This window comes from Acipenser ruthenus, chromosome 22 (genome assembly GCF_902713425.1).
Source record: "Acipenser ruthenus chromosome 22, fAciRut3.2 maternal haplotype, whole genome shotgun sequence".
NCBI classification, from domain to species: Eukaryota; Metazoa; Chordata; class Actinopteri; order Acipenseriformes; family Acipenseridae; genus Acipenser; species Acipenser ruthenus.
The window spans coordinates 24,779,310-24,797,320 of NC_081210.1; the positions used below are offsets into that span (position 1 = coordinate 24,779,310).

Below are 18,011 nucleotides of genomic sequence, written 5' to 3' on the forward strand. Positions count from 1 at the left end.
AGGAAAACTTGATCTCTAGGGAAGGTTAGGTTAGCAAGGTCAGAGTTCACTTGCTGGATGGCTCTTTTTAAATTAACCATCATGCCCTGTTTCAACATGTATTATTCATAGTGCTCACTCTTTTTGCTTGCATAGTACTGTATATACATTTCTGCACCAAAGTGTGAACCACAGGCGCTTCATGTAGACATGTGATGTAAATGGCTCTTTTTTTGATGGTGTGTTTTTTTTTTATATCATAAGTATAGTAGGCAGCAGCAGAATTACCCCTGTAGCTTTTTAGGGGGAACATTTTAATAATAAAAAAAACATATTTGAGTACTTCAGATTTCTGGTACTCTACTACTAATGTGCTAATTCAATGACAGGATAAGTAAAACCTGTTTCTCTACTGCAGTCTGCAAGGTAGTGAAATACCCACACTAAGTCTTTCCTGGTTGTCGCCACTATGAATTGAATACATCACTGCTGATTAATGTATTACATTTTTTTTTTTACGAGTAATACATCTTTATCTAAGATGTCCGAAAATGTTTTGGGGATATTGAATTCAGCCAAGAAAGCTTATTTAAAATGATGACAATTATAGTGTTCAGAATTCTATGTTTTCCAAAAGCACTGTGTTTACTTGACTTTTGAAATCTAAATTCCTTTTCACAGATCAGAATTGATCTGGTCATGTAAACACACTGTCTGTTTGCTTGCTAGCGGTGCGCATCCTGAAAAGAGAGATGTCTTTTCTCTTGTGTGTTTGTTTAAATTCAAGCTTGGCAATGCATTCCTATGAGTTCAATGTTACAAAATTGCTGTGTGGACCTGGAAAAGAGAGAAGCAATACATAATGTCATCAGAACTTAATATTTTGGTTTCCCTAAAGGGTTTTTTTTTTTTTTTTTGCGTTTTAATTATTTATTGCTGATAATGCTGCAATATGACATTATTTTGGTCAAAAAGCTACACAAGCTGGTAAGGCCTTATTGGTTATATTTTTCATTGAAGAATCTTTTTTTTACATCCCCTGGGGGCTTCTGTAGTTTTTAATTGGAAACATCAGACAGCGTTTGTTGATTTCTGATCCTGACTGAACCAATGGGATTGGTGATGTTGGTTTTTCAGATGTTGTTTGATTGCTATGTGTCAGTCTGCTAATTTCCTATTTAATTATGTTCTGAAATCCTGGTGATGTAGTCCCCAGTCACAGACAATTGGATTCTGCCAGAATGGAAGGATCAGAAAACCTAAGAGTCAGCATTTTTACATGGTACATAAAATCCAGTTTGAATCCGAATACAAAGCACTGGATTCAGAAATCTGGTCATGTAAGTTTCCTGCCTGAACTTCAAATTGCTTTACATTCCTTTTGATGCTAAAGATGAACTGAGCAAATCATAAATATTTATATACCAGTCCACCAGTCCAAGTACTTGTGCTAAAACACATTTGAAGATTTTTTTTTATTACTGTGCTTACCGCTTAAGCCACTTGCAAGTTACTATGTGGCTTCACATATTAAAAAAGGTGTGCGCTTTATTGTTCTCTTGATTTTGTAAAAAATCAATTCTACCGTCTGAAAGAACTCCTTGCTGTTCATGTACTGTAGAACAAAATGTCTAAAGCACCGATTGACTATGAAGCAAGGTGCCATAGGTGTGTTCAACCCCAGTGGTGAATGAATGCACTGAACTGTGACCTTGATTATATTATATGTGAACCTCCAATTAACCCCAATTTGCTTATCGCAGGAAAAACATGGCTCCTTGCCTACAGAGAGTTGGGCATTGCTGGCTGTAAACCGATCTTCACCTCAACATTTCCTGATACTTCCACAGGGTGTGTGCATTGTCAAGTTCTTTCCAGCTGGCTCACTCTCACAAAAAGAAGGCAGATATATACAAACCCTTTTGTCTGTGGTTCCGCAGCATTTCCTCCATTTGTCTCCCGAGCGACATTTTAATTATAACCACCGTTAGTCAGTTTCCTTGTATTAAAGCATTGTTTAAAGTATAAAAGTCGTGTTTTGATCTTGTTCCTGTAAACTGAAACTGTTTCTTTTTTTTTTTTTTACATATACTTGTGAGTGAGGCTTTGTATACATTTGGCTTTTAACAGTTGCATTAAGTGCACTGTGGTTAAACCTGTAGTTGTACAATGTAGTTATTACACTTGTAGACTAATTACAGTGCTATAAGGCGACTTAAACGCGTAAACACTTAAAAATCAGCTCAGCCTGAGTGGTTTGATGTTGTGGGTGTAAAGCATTTCACTGTATCACACTCCATACTATATTGTGTGACTCAGACTAGCATATTTCTATATTTGGAGGTGTACAAATAAATTCCAGCAATATCTTTTGTGTTCAAATAATATTGCGCTGCTGGGTGTAGTCTTTGTTTGTCCTTAGATTTCGTTTCAAGATTTGCGATGCCATGGTTTTTAGCTCCTGTGCTCATGGTGGTATAAGGGAGATGGTTTGTCAAGGATTGTCAAGCACTGAAACTAAGGGAATTGTGGGATCAAACCCATGGTCAACTACTGAGGGCCACTCCAACCTAACAATCTTTTATCCCTCAAGACACACAAAGGCAACTACACTATTACAGTACGTCGTTCTGTTAAAATGCATTCATGCATTTTACTAATAAAATACAGATTCAGATGGGAAGTCAGAAGTCTGTAGTAACAGTTTATTATGACTACGTCTGTTGTTATTTTCAGAAACAGCGCTGTTAAATTCTGATTGCTTGCACATATAAATGCGTAGGGAATATAATTTCCAGACATCAGTGGCACTTTGAGAGAGACAGTAAAATAGAGACCTCTTGTCAAAGGTACAGAAAAGGTTAAATAAGTACTGTACAGAAACATTTAGGTGTGGTTGTCTCTCAAAACATTGACCGGACTTTAAAATAAATGTAGAGGAATATATCAAAGAAATAATAAGAATTAAAAAAAAGAAAAAAAAGACAAGTTTGATGGATTCCAGACATGTTAGTACTGTGCGCAGTGATGAAGACAGCTCAGGGAAGCAGTGCAGTCATGTGAGTGACATTACAGGAGCGCTGTAGCCCACATAAACTGGCCTTAAAATTCAAAACCCCTGCTTGGAAACTGTACCGTTGTGTATGAATATCCCCCTGAGATAATACCACTGAAAACTGGCTTGATTGTCTCGAGTCTAAATGCTCCAGTTAAAGTTTTGTGTTGTTTTACATCGAAAAGCAAAGCATCTGTCTGCTTTTCACCATGAAGGTGGAGATTAATGGGGGTTCATGGCTTGCAAGTGAATTCATAAAATGGATTATAGCAAAAACCTGCACTTTGCCGCTATAAGTCTGTGTAAAGAATATAGTTAAGATTGAATTAAATTTCACATTTAAGGGCCTATTACATCATTCATTGTATAAGTGAATATCAGTGCCATTACTGTTGTCTTCAGGGCATGCACTATACATAAAAGTTGTGAATTCATTGAAATGTTTTAAAAATTATAATTAAAGTCGTAAAAGGTGCACCTTGCCCTAGTAGCTGTCCAATCTCTGGTTGCTGGGCAGCTGTGCTACTCTGCTCTTCTCTTTTTCACTGAATGGCATCTTTGACATGGTAGATGTTGGAATGTGGGTTAGTTTGTATGGGTGGTCAACCTCCAAGGAAAGCCAGGGTACACAGTGTCGGTCTTGGTGTTAGTGTCTGAGCTTGGTGTTTGTATAGTGTCATTATGTTAAGAATTAAAGTTGGATAATGCTTTGTACTGCAGTATATTTCAGTGAGTTCCCCTGCTTGACCAAGCAGTGAACAATTTAAAGCACACAACAGCGTGTTTGTTTTTATGTGTTGTGTTTGTTTCATTAATTAATAGTGGTATGCATTTAATGGTATCCATTTCATTCACACTTTTTAACCATGCTACCCTACTACATCTCACAGCTATCTCACTCTCTTATAAAATAACCCCGCTTAATTGACATTTAAACAAAGGATCCTTGCAACTGTTCCCCTGCCTGTGTAAAGATTTAAGAATGTAGTTGGCTTTTACAGACAGTAGCTCAAGACGTTTTTGTAAACTTGGTACACAAAGGGTCTCAAAAAGACAGTGGCAGTGATTAGATCCATCACTCTCAGATCATTCGCAGTGGGTGCCTTGTGTATATGAAAATCAAATGAAGTCAAGGGAAAAACTGAGACATTTTGATCTCCCAGCCGCTCGCCTGAGAACCTTCAGAAAAGAAAAGGGATAGCAGTGCCTTCGTTACCTGAATAAAACATGATGGCTTTAAATAGCTGGGTTACAGTAGCTTCTCCAGTTATTAGAGACACTACAGCTTTAACTGCAGCCCAGCTCAGCAGAACCAAGAGAGCTCTGATTTACTTTGATGAAAGTAACATCCAGCCACTACAGCTCCTATTGCTTTCTTATCATTCCCTTTCTCTCTCTCTCTCCTCTCTCTCTCTGAAAAGGGCAGGTCGGGTAAATGAAGCAGCAGCGCTTGCACAGCCCTGATCACAGTTTGTTTACAGGCAATTGCTTACTTAGCAAATTCTGTTGCTGTGATGGGTAGGAGCCAGTGAAGATACATCCTGTGCTGTGTGTGTGTGTGCCTGTGTGTGTGTGTGCCTATACGTGCTCTGGGACTTTGGAGTTCTCTAGTGCAGCAGCAGCTAGAAGCCAGAAGCAACGCTGTTAGAAAACCCCGGAATGCACAGCCCCGCTTCCTGCTAGTGACTGGGGAAGACACCATGAACGCGAGAGCATCTATCCACAGAGATCACTCGGGTCCCCCAGCTGTGCCTGCCATGCAGGGAGGATTAAGCGCTGAATAAGTGATGCAGTAGTAGTAGGGAGCTCTCCCGGTGTCTCTTTAAGCTCAGATGGATTGAATGGTAGGAAGCTGCTGCTTTGTAATAATAATAAAAAAGAAAAGATGAAATGCTTTTCCCGTTACCTGCCTTACATCTTCAGACCTCCGAACACCATCCTGTCCTCCAGCTGCCACACAGAAGGTAGGGTCCAAGGGGGGTTTGTTTGGGGCTGGGGGCTGGGGGCTGGGGGGTGGGGAGTGGGAGGGGGGTGACTGGTACATCACGCAGCCTAATCTGCTGCATGTTGTCTTTCTCTCTATTTCTTTTTTTAAAAGCCTGTCTCTGTTGTGCATGTGTTTGTGTACAGCTTTGCACAGCAGTGAAAGAGATTTTATAATTCAGATACCTAATAGCGTTTCAAGGGCAGGCTGGATGGTTATTAGGTTAGTGACTGGTCAGGTGAAATATGAGCCATTCTTAGCCACAGAGGTGCTGTATATTACTTGTCTGATTTGCACTGTAATTACATTATTGATTTTTAATTACATGGCAGTGAAATCTCAGAGACTGTAACCCAGCACTGAGTAAACCAAAAGTGAATTGGCATGGACTTGGTTTATTATCTAAAGATATAGGACTCTTTAGAAACCCACATGCAGTGAGCGAGTATAATCACATGTATGTGTTTTTATATATTGTAGTATAGTATATATATATATATATATATATATATATATATATATATATATATATATATATATATATATATATATATATATATATATATATATCTATACTGTATATGGTGTGCACAAACACACACAGTTACAGTTACTATAACGTATATTTGATTTTTTGAAAAAACTTCACTAATACATAATATTCTTGCTGCAGTAAATTAATGCACATTTTCATTCAGCCCATTTCGTGATCACATAAGTTAGGCCTGAGATTTTCAACCTCGTGTGTGTCCGGAGCCCTAGAGAGAAAAAAAGCAGGGAACCCTTCCTTGTAATGGCGGGCAAAGTGTGTGGGGGTGCAGATTGAGGGTTTTACCTATACAATAAATACTGTGTACCAGGGAATCATTAAATACTGTACAACCATGCAACCCATTTTAAAGCAAAATGAAGACTGAATGGGAATAGTGACGTAAGTGGTGTTATTGCAAAATAACGCAGTTGTTAGTACAAAACAGCGCAATATTATCTTGTAATAACGCAATCATTTTTTCTTTTATCTTCGTGACGCTTATGAGCTTCTATAGGATCTGGATCGAGCAACTGGTAAATGTAATTTATTAGTGACTGAAAAAAAATGCCATTAAATACTCAAATACATAATGCGTGCGTTTTTTTTACAGATGAAAATATGAGAAATGAGTAAGATTTACTGGAATTATTATTATTATTATTATTATTATTATTATTATTATTATTATTATGGTAGCTAAGTATGCTTTAATGCTTCCACACAAAAGCATTTTAATGATTTACTGCTAGCCCAGAGGCCTTCATAGCAGGGAATGTCTGGAATTTGCTAATTCTGTTGGGATTATATTGAGGACTTGCATTCCTTTGGGATAATGACTGGGAGATGACTTGTTTCACACAGGTCAGGCGATGCATGAGAATAAGTTGTTTTCAATTCATTAAGGGCTGCTTTTGAATTCAGTTGCCTTGTACCAGAAGTCAGGTGTTGATGCACATGAAGAATACATAAATCCACACACCCCTCCTCCTCTGGGGTTAGCTTTTCATTTACAAACTAATTGCTGTAATTTGATGCTGTAATGATTCAAAAGGAGCAGACCAAATGAGTAGGTGTCACCCTTACTCAGAACTTAGTTGTCAAGCTCTAAAACGTACTGGTGCATTATGGTGAAAGGTACTTTATCAAATCACAAATTGTCATTTGTCAGTGAATTGTATATCCTTTTTGTTATACAATACATTGGGAACCTTTGCAGAACAGAATATTGTAGTTCTTTGTTCCCCCAGCATTACTGTAGTGTTCAGTCTAACTGCATTAGACATTCATGATAGCAAACAAAAAGTTGTTCTTCACAACAGGCAATCTTTAGAACGCCATTAAACCAAATCGCTTCAAGTTTAATAATGTGTGATGTCGTTCAATTCCAGTTAATATGCTTAATTACTTTTGGTGAAAACACTGGAATGAAAAATGAGAGTTGCTGCTTGAGTATAGGAAGAAAAAAACAGTGAGTTCAGTACTTGGATTTGTTGCCCCTTGAAAAGGTAAATAATCACTGGGGCGGCATTTGCTTTCTCCACATCAAGCTAATTAAGTGCATGTTTGGCACTATAGTGAAGACTTTTTACTAGGATGTAAGAGCAACATTATTATAAGAAATAATCAGTAATACACACTTTCTAAAAGCATTAGTGCAGAAAAACTAGCACCATGATACAGTTGAACTGATTTGAAGTGCTTACACAGAACACAAAATCCACAAAATCCAGTAACTAAAAGCTAATAATGTACTTTTAATGTTACCTTGAACACTAATGATGTAATAGTATTAATATTGAAACAAATAACCCCGAGGCACTTAACAATGAAACCGTAAAAAAAAATTATAAAACGTCGTGATGGAAACCCTCCGAACATTTTTAAATAATAGAAAAGAAAAACAAAAAACAAACCCAAACCCATCCCATCCCATCAATCACAACCACATCCCCAGACATCAAGGTCATAACCCAGACATCAAGGGGGTGGGAGGGTCAGGTACAGCAATAATGTGGCTCATATGAGACACAGATGTTTGGGAGGATGAAGATAGTCTACTGGCCACTGTAAGCAACAACACATTCCATTGAGTCATGTGATTGCATAACTCTCCTATGATTCCAGCTTCCAGGAAATCATGTGGACAAAAATATACAAGCTTAAGAGTTCAACCTATAAAATGTGTAAACTGACAGCGATAATGAATGGGAAGTTTAAACAAAATGCAACCAAAGGTTAAACATGGTAAATAACTGTAAATTACTTTTACATTTATTCATTTTCTTCCTTCAAAATATATATATATATATATATATATATATATATATATATATATATATATATATATAATAATTATTTTTATAGTAGTTTGCCTCACATTTTACATTATTTTGAGGCTTTACAGGCAACTGGGAATCTGCTATTGAATGTGGTTGCGTGCTGTGCAAATAACACATTTTACTCTGAATATAATCTTCACACCTTAAACATACTGTTCACATGGCAGCTGCTGTCCAACCCGAAACGTGTTATTTTAGTTACACAGCAGTCGTGGTGATTTCAAGTTATAGCTCTACTTTTCAGAACCAAAGAAATGGACAGCAAACAAAGGCTGCCATTACTGATATATCCTGAGAAAAGCCCTGGTGATGAATGAGAGGTCCTGGCTTCTGGTACTTCACTAATGAGTTATTATTTTCTGTTTTCAAATTTGACTTGACCTTGCTTAGAGCTTATCTGGACAATCCCAAGTGCTTGGACTGAGGTGTGACCTTTTAACTCTTCCAACTCCATCTACTCTACCTTTTTATACGCAGAGTAAGCAGGGCTTACAGAATACAAAAGCCACACGTCACGGGACATGCATGGAATGAGGAAGGCTGTTCAGACCCAGCATTTAGGGTTCCCCAGACAAGCTCAAAGTGTAAGTTTGGTTCTAAATTAACATTATTACATCCACTGACTAGACTCTCCTGTATACACAGACTGTTTTTCCTGTCCTGTATTGTAAATCAACTGAAGTTAAACGAAACAACAAAATATTTTAGACATGCAAAGCTAACTTGAACAGTGATACAGTATTAAATCCATCCGTGAAAAGTTTTTAAAGATTGCGGACGTCCTGGGTTGACTGGATTCCAGTTACCGAGATCAAATAAACTGCCGTTCTTCAATGGTTTTATTTTTAGAAAACTTTTCTTTGCGTAAGCGGTGGTGGGAGGAAGGTAGCTTGATTTAATTATACGGCTGCTTCAGTGCCATCCACCACACAATGAGAACAGATTGGCCCCGCCTTGCGGCCCACACTGTGGGGCTGGAGGCAGGGTATCATTTATCAGGAGAAGCCTCCTCCTCGTATGCGTCTGTTCGAGAATGACTGATACAAGTAGATTAAATGTGAACGTGAATCTGCAGTCGTGGGAAGCCAGGAAGGCATATGGAAGCAGAGTCTGCTGTTCCCTGTAGGAAACACCTGCTGGGATTCTATTACTTGAATAAATCACTTCAGTCGGATTATTCACAATGTAAATTGATTAAAATGCATGACTAACTGTTTATTTATAACAGATAAAGTCCATCACATTGCACTGAGAGAGCGAGGAGCACAAAACAATGTGTTTCTATGTGTTCTATTTTTTTTTTTCTCTTCTTTCGACATCATACCCTTTGATTTCAGTTGATATATAAAACTGCTCATGTAATTGAGCCATATCTCTTTAATCTCTGGGCTTTCTCGTGCTGCTGTGCCAGACCTGTGCTGTAAGGATTTAGATTATGGGTTATCTAAGCGCAGCTGAAGATAATTGCCTTGGGTCTTTGGAAAGACCACCTGTGTGAAGGGATGGCATTTGTTGTTGGCAGGATATTTTCACACCTGACAATGGAGACGCTTTTCAAAACATTTTAAATTACTGAAAGCAACACCTGTTAAAGTTGCAAAACAAGAAGTAAACATGGCATACCTCCCGGAGCATTGTTTGCATGGAAGCAAGTGTGTGTGTGTGTCTTGTCCAGTGTTGAAGGTTTCTGTGGTTTGGGCCAGCGTAGCCTGTTTGCTTGTAACAATACGTTAGGTCTGACCTGTTATGCACACCATACGATCAGAGTTTCTGGTGGTGTTCTGCAAACATTGCCATTCCAGGAACAGTGGGGAGACTGCAAGGGCACCATCTATCATGCCCACTGTGTTCCTGTGATTGTTTCTGAAAAGTTGCAGCCAATACTGACAAACCTTATCTAGGTGTAGAGAATCCCATGATGTCAGGTGACCACATTCCATACAGTCAGAATATCTTCTTGCACACTCAGTGCACCCTCTAGTTATCGCTTAGTTTGACATTATGCATTGCAATACAAAAATCTGCATGATGCTAGATGAAATCTTGAATTAGTTCGAATATATGTTCCCACTGACTGGCTGATCCTGCATTATTAATGCTAGTAATGACTTCATTTCTCCAGGTCTTCAACGTGATGATGGAGGATTTTTATTTTTATTCCTGCTGTGTGAATATTCAGAATCAAAACAAGATTTGCAAGCTGAAGACATTTTGCATGCGTTTCATGACATATGCCTTCATGTCTGCAGCATTTCTCTTACACATTAAGACTGCTGAGCCATTTCACAAATCCCCTGTTGTTCTCCCTTGCTTGAAGCTAAATACTTCACAGAATGGAAGATATCGAAGTTAGAAAAATTGCTTTGCGGTAAGCCATGTTTAATGATACCAGTAATAACCAACAATTGATGTTTCAGCACAGAGTGATATTGTCATGTTTCTTGCCTTGAACATTTTCAGTCGAACAGCAGGCATTGCCTAGAGCAAGCAGCATTTTAGTAGGTTTTATAGGAAGAGGCACACTGTGCACAATTTGATGGCTCTTATTTTGGGTCAACCTGACCCCTCTGGAGCCAGAGACATATTTCCAGATGTAAAGTCAGGGCTTTGAAGAGTCCTCCACATTTCATCTGCTCTTTTGAGAATTTATTTCTGAAGTGTTTTTAGAATGTATCAATTTTTAGGCTTGTTTTACTAGCTGAATATCTGTGTTTGTGGGTCTTTTATTTTGTAATACTACCAAAGAGTGAATCGAACCATTTACTTCTGCCATCATTGAAAGCTCAAGAGTGAATCACTAGAATTATCCCAGGCAAACCACTCAATAGCTGTTTCATTTTCTGACCACTAAACAATCTAGTGTGATGTATTTGAATATCAAACCATTCATTTCGGATATGTTCAGTGCATCTTTGCAATTGCAGTCTTAGTAAGATTTATATGGGAATTAAACTGCAAGCTGAGAGTTGGCATTTTACACAGCTATTACCGTGAAATAATTTAATTATCAGAAATAAATCCAGAAGAAAAATAAATAAATAACAGGATATTACTTGTGTCGTGAGGTATCGAAGTAGCTTGGCACAAACAAACCTGTATTCCCGGAGCCAATTTAAATTGTGATTGATGTCTCTCTTTTGCCAGCTTGGTAAGTACAGGAGGCAAGGCTTACCAAACAGAAAGGGTTGTATTCTTTAGACACGAGTAAGGGGTAAATTCAATCCATACTGTGTTATTCCATTGTGTTCAATTCAACTTTTAGACATAAGAGGACACCACCTCACGCAGTTTTGCATTAATGAAAGACAGACACGGTTTAGCTATGTTAGAGCAAATATCAGTGTTAATGCCAATCTTTTCACCCACAAAACCTAAGCAACAGATGTTACCCTGGGGTCAAGGACCCATTCAAAGAGTCTTTGCCTTGACTGTTCAGGCGCCTGACCACTAGTGGTCACTGTACTCCCCATTCAATTTGCATCCCTCACCTTTTAGAAGTGCATAGTCAATGCAGAGCTCCCTAGGGGTCCTCAGCCAAGATCTGCAAACTGGCAACCGCAGGATTCAAACCACACTTGCATGACTCACCCTGCTCTCTAAACAGCATTGCTTTTACCAGGGGAGCCACAGGGGATCCCCGTTGTTTGCATTTTCTTTTATTTAATAGGCCATCCTTGTTCCCTGTGTAACAATACTTCCAAATTCAGCCCATGGTGTTGGCAGACAGGGACAGTAATTTAGCCTACTTTACAAAACATGAAGGCAGTGAATACCCTGTGGCACATTATTGATCGCAGCCATTTACACAGCTCAGGATCGATGGATGTGATGAGGAGAATCTGTTAGTGGTAAATCAGGGTCTATATAAGCAACTCAAACAACCCTAATAGTTTGAATAACTTCTATGGCCATGGGCTTAAAACCAGGGTCTGACCAAAAAAACATTAGGTAGATGAAAACATTAGGGAAATCTAAGTTTAAGGGTTTTAAAGCAATGAAAAATCTCATGCAAGATCAAGAATGTATTAAAGATTTATTACCAGAGGGAACATGGTATAATTAGCATTGGCTCTGGGAATAGGGAACGGCAAGTGTTGAAATTAGTCCAGTAATTTATGAAAATAGCTTGCAAATGTCTAAAAATAGCCATGGATTTTTCTTGTGAAGGAATCTACTTGTATGTCAGCCCCACATGATTTTCTGTTAAAATGCTTGAATTTCCTTGATAACTGAGGCCCCACACAAACTATACCATAAAAAACGCATTGGTCAGGGTGCAGTGTAATACGTGAACATGGCTTGCAAAAATCAATAGCGAGGGCCTAATATCTGAGTTATTCTTTTGAGAGAGTTTTAACATCCTAAGGATTAATGGTGCCGTAAAATATGCATGGAGTAATCTTATACACATGCACACAGAAATACATCCAGACCTTGTTCTTAGTGTTCAGATTTTAATTAAAGAATATTGTTTAAAGGACCTCATTGGAGTACAATGATAATGCATGTTTGTTTTAGAAACTACTAGGAGAAAGTCGTTTTTCATTTAACTTCAACTGAAGTAGGTACAGTCATTTAAGACCCAATTCAGATCAACATTTTAGCAGGGAATATTTATACTCCTGCAATAAATAATGCAGTTTATTTATTATTGATCCATTAATATCCTTTAAAGTGGGGTCTTTTGTGTACCAAGGTAATGGAAACCAACATCACTGAAATGTCTATTTGTCTACATAAAAACAAAAGTAGTTTGTGATTTTAAACTGTTTTTAGATCAAGGGAATATGTGGCTATATATTTCAATGGTGACTGGTTATAAGTAATAAATGAAACAGAGCTACTTTTGTGTTTCTAAAGTTAGAAGATACTCTATGGATCCCATGTTCAATCTGATCATTGTCCGTCACATGCTCTCTACAGCAATGTGTGCTTATATCACTGTAAACAGTCTAGGCTGACTGGATACAAAGAGGGTAGTGTCTGCAATGGAAAGTTTCCCAGAGGGATGAGGCGTATTTTACAATGTCAGCTAAAATCTATTGACAGCTCTGAAGATTCTTCTAGTGGAGTCTTGATGAGTGTTCTACTTGAACATTCCTATTCTCATGCATATTACACTGTCTACATAGGGAAATGACTATTGCAAGAAAACTTTCTCTCTAAATGACTGGCAATTGAAAAAGTAGAAAATAGTTTGTGTGAAAGGAATTTCACACAAACTTTAGGCTTTCTGTTTCCCTGCCTTTGCTTTTTTTTTCTATTAACAAGACATGTCTCTTTCGATTAATAAAATAACCCCTGGACTGTAGGCTGTACAGACACGGTGATGTTATTAATATTGCAACAGTTATTAGAATGATTTGATCAATTGCAAACTTGATCATGGCCCCAGGTCAGTTTCACAGCTTTTCTAAGCTCCTGTGCATGAACGATAATCAGGACAAACACCTGCTCTTCCATGGCTTCATCTGGAAGGCAGCTCAAGTCATGGAATTAGCCTGATTTTAACATCAGCTGTCTATCAGATATTAGCATTTTAACTTGCTGCAAATGACTGCTTCTTTTCTGCAGTAGAGCCCCTTATAAGGGTTTACTACACTAAATGTGCAGTCATTTTTCAGTTTTCCTATGCTTTACCATAGTTTGCATGTTTGCTTTTACAAAGGGGTATCACACATGTTTGAGAAATCTGAGTAAGTCATCTGACCTGGGGGAGCATTTATATGGTAACATTCAACCAAGAAACAAATTCATCCTTGTATATTAAATACCAACTAATATAACATACTGTGCATTGACTGTTAACTGTTAAACCAATGTACAGTTGCCTGCTGTACAATGTTGGAACCTCAAAGGCACACAGCAGTTATAATGAGGGCCAAAACTGTTTCCCAGATACACCGATAATTAGCTGAGAAATGCAGCCCAGTGTGCTGCAGAGATGGAAATAAGACTCCTGTTGAATAACTTGCCGCTCTGCATTGGGGTCGGGCAGTCTATTGTGTTGTCTTTACGCCAGTGCTTAAGAAAGCTGCTGTCTGCCACTTTGTATTAAATGATGAGAGTTCATGACCCCCACCACAGCAGGTCTGGCTAAAGGATAATCATTTTCTCTGGCAGGTTGTACAATTCAGCACAGACTAGTAATCTACAGGGCAGCAGTTTGTTTCCGGTAAAGATCCTGCGATCCTTGCTTTGAAGCAGAAGCAATTTCTGTGTTACTTGGAGGATACCTGTAAAAGTCTGTGTAAAAACAGACTTTCACTGAAATATCACCTGCTGGGGGCAGCTGTTTATTGTGAACGGGGCTGCAGAGTTTCTTTGTGATCCAAACCTCCTTCAGAAAAGTCTCCAAAATAACATAAATGACAATGTTTTGAATTTGTAGATGGATGGTAACAGCGATGAACATTCATAGTCCTTTTCATCTGCATTTCTCATTGTACAGTAGGTATGTACGTATTGAATACTGCGGGTCAGTGGACCCCAGCTTATTTGAATCGACCTCAATTTCAACTTGTTTAACGTTTCTGTGAAATAATTGCAGTGCGGTGTACCACCTGGTCTCAGGTAGGCATATTTAATAGTGGGATGCTTAATGTGTCTGATACAGTGTTTTAATTATGTTTTATGGAGCAAATTATTGATGAGCAACAGCATTTCCAAATGCTTTATAAATACTTCTGGTATTTTTGTGAAGTCACATTCAAAATTGACGGTGGGTATATATATTGACTGTGGGTAGTAATCTATTGGGCAGGTTTGTTTCCAGTAAAGGTCCGGCCTCAAGATCTGTCATTTATATCCTTTATATACAGTGCACTCGGTTTATAAGAATTAGTGATATAAGAATTAACCGCATATAGTGATCAAAACCACTGGGACCAAATCATTCCTATACCAACCATGCTAAAATACTCTGCTTGTACGAATCAAGAGATCCGCTTATAAGAATCATTTCGGGGCAAACTGACTCCATGTAATACAATATTGTATCAAGTGCACTGACGTGTACAACCAATAAAGCTGTTTACAGTATAGTCTGTGGTCCGCAGCGACTCCCAGTAGAAAAAAGCAAGTTGTGCAGTTTATGTGTGTCGCCATGGCAGGAAAAAGAAAGACGCGCAACTGCATTGTACAGGTATTTTTTGTGTTCTCTGTTAGTGAAGATGTGTTTTAATAAAGTGAATACACATTCATTGAATACATACCGAGTACAGCACTGTTATTGTGTGATATGCATGTAGCGGCGCGGTGGGGAGCTAAGCCACAGATGCTTAAATGCAGTGGTAGTCCTGACAGTAAAATACTGTACTGTAATGCCATTTTAATTCAAAGGTCATTACATGTAACACCGCACAGCAGTTAAACTAGGCACCCTCACGAGATGATCGCTTCTCAAGAATACTGTAGTAAAATAGGATCACATAATTGTGATCATATAACAAGTTGCTTACCCACAAGGACTTGTTTTGATGTATTTTCCTCAGTGATTGAGCACCATTGACATTTGTATACTGTATTTAAACTGCTGATGCGCGGAGGCACGCTTTTGCTAATTGTAATCATATCGGTCTGCTTTTAAGAATCAACCACTGATAAGAATCAAATCTTCCGGGACGGATGTGATTCTTCTAAACGGAGTGGGAGAGAATTTCAGTCTCCGCTCAGTAATCCGTGGTATAGAAACAATAGGAACTCATGTGTGAAACTGTTAGACAGCTTTGTGCTTTGAATTAGGCATCTTAAACAACTTCTAAAAAGTCTCATGCATTTTACCATTTGTGTCTATGTGTTTCTTTTCTCTGACTATTTTAAATGAACTGCATGTCTGGCCAATAAAAATCATCAATTAAAATAGGCAGTTACTAATTTGACAACTTTCCAAGATGTTCTGTTCCAGTGGTTTGATTTCAAATGCTAAACAAATCAAAGCTACAGAAGCAAAGGTGGTGTTATAATAAATTTGCACATGATGGTTTGTGTGTGTATATAATATAGAAGTAATGGAAGCAGGAACAGCTACTGTAGTACTGACATTTCACCATGGGGTGGTGCTGTGGTACTGTGCTTGTGCATATAAAAAATAGCTTGTTAGGTTGTTTAACATGCAGCTTGGGATCTTTGGAGAAGCTGTGTTTTTAATTTAAGTAAAAATAAAGAATGAAATGGTAAGAATTGTTCTGAAAAGAGATAAAAACTAGAAGTTTGTTGCCACTGCAGTGATTGCAGACCGTACAGTAAATTACAAACACTATCTGGTGTTTCTAACACCTCTAGAACGTGATGTGATAGAAGCAGCCAATACTTTGTACTCGTAAGCCAGTCTGACATTTGCCTGTACGCACACAGTGCAGTTTAGGGAGCTGGTTGTCATAGGGTTGTCTGAAACAAACTGGGCTGTGGGTGTTGCTTTTGTAGGCAAAGCTTCCTGTGGTGAACATTTTATTTTTATAGAAACGGCTGTGGGAACAATATTATGATAGCCTGTGACTTTGTCTGATGGACTAAACTAACTGCAGCATTGCATTTTATGTGTGGTGAAAACAGATGGATCATGTTGTTTTTCCTACTTTGCAAATCTGTTTAACCCCTCGGAGCCCTTGCACACAGCTGCACTGAGCTACTTGTTCCTAATACACAGTGCAGAATATCCACAGTTAATAAAACGTTACCTCCTGTTGTATTTAAAGAATGTTTGTAAACTGTCTCAAAGCCTAGGATTACATTTTGATTATGGCACAGATATCCTTATAGCGACTTTTTAAAATAACCAAACAGTACTTCCTGATATAAGGTCACTGAGTTCTGACGAAAAATGCAGCCTTGAGCAACTTTGTATTAGTTATTTATTTATTGGCTGTAAAAGCCATATGAGCTACAAACAGCTTGTTTACAAAGGCATCCCAAGAAGGAGGCAGGATCAAGTTACTGTTACATACAAGCACACAATTTTACTATCCATGTATTATTGTAAACAAGATTATTGATAGCGTTTGTTCTGTTTGAGCTACAGAGATAATTACAGGAGTAAATAATAACTCGCCAGTCTATTTCTGGACTACCTTGGAGAATTGTATTTCTATTGACTGATTTCTTTATTCATTTTCTCAGTCTGCTGGAAGTCTTCAGAAGGCTTTGTTGTCAGTCCAGCTTTGTAACAGTCTGCTCCATTACAGGAGACCTGCGAATCAGACACATTATTTCATGTGAACTGCAAACAATTTCCTTAGTTGAATTCTAAAAAAACCCCCCCAAAAACCTAGACTGCCATGGGCTAATCAAGCTATCTAGAGCCAGGAAATGCGTGATCGGCTCGCTGGCAGCCATATGGCTACTTTAATTGGTATTCCGCACATGAGCTGGAGTTGCAGTTCAACATGTACAGTTGATTTATACTGAACCGCTTCAGCATTCCTCCAGAGCCTGTGACTCACTTAGTTGTTGTGGTGGGTTTTTTTTGTAATAGTACAAACATTTTGGTGCAAAAGTCTTAGCAAAGATTTACAACAAGTCCTGGGCAGGATTGGGGTCAATTCCTGTTTTTCAATTCCAATTCCTTTTTAAAATCAATTCCTATTCCCTTTTAATCAATTCCAGCAAATGACTGATCAAAATTGCAATTGGCAGTATTCTGTTAAAATGAGCTTCTCACAGTGGCAACAAATTACTTAAAACGAAGTCACTGTTAATCAGTTAAATTGGCTTCAAATGAAAGCAGTTGGACAATCGCAATGATTATGTCTCTAAAATATCAATTCCAGTTCCTTGCAATGAATTGGAATTGATTTTAAAATGAATTGAAATGGAGTCAGGATTGAAAAACAGGAATTGACTCTACCTGGTCCTGGGCCTCTTGCAAGCAGAGACTGGCAGTAGTGCCAAGCTGGGTGGTGGTTTTGTTATGCAGACTAATGTCCTCTTGGGTCTAAAACCATCAGACTCATTTAATTGTGTGATTTAATGTCAGCTCTGAAAACAGGATTTCAGCTACAATAAGATATATGTGAAGATTGTGAATTTGTCAACTGCACCACAAGTCACAGTCATTAAAGAACAACATTAGACCCACTGTGATTCATCTTTTAGCTGATGTGGTAAAGGTAATGAGTCAGCTTT

General features: G+C 38.2%; 1 protein-coding gene across 2 annotated transcripts in view; it reads left to right on the forward strand.

The window, feature by feature from the left end:
- The window catches only part of LOC117431611 (serine/threonine-protein phosphatase 2A 55 kDa regulatory subunit B beta isoform), an 85,975-nt gene that overhangs the window by 4,215 nt on the left and 63,749 nt on the right, over nucleotides 1-18,011 (forward strand). Inside the window, exon 1 of one of the 2 annotated variants that reach the window (XM_034052726.3) lies at nucleotides 4,469-4,998. The exons of the other annotated variant lie outside the window; for it this stretch is intronic. Coding sequence (XP_033908617.1) covers nucleotides 4,920-4,998 — 79 coding nt within the window. The 5' untranslated portion in view covers nucleotides 4,469-4,919. Of the gene's footprint in view, nucleotides 1-4,468; nucleotides 4,999-18,011 lie in introns of those variants that run through there. 2 annotated transcript variants of the gene reach the window in all.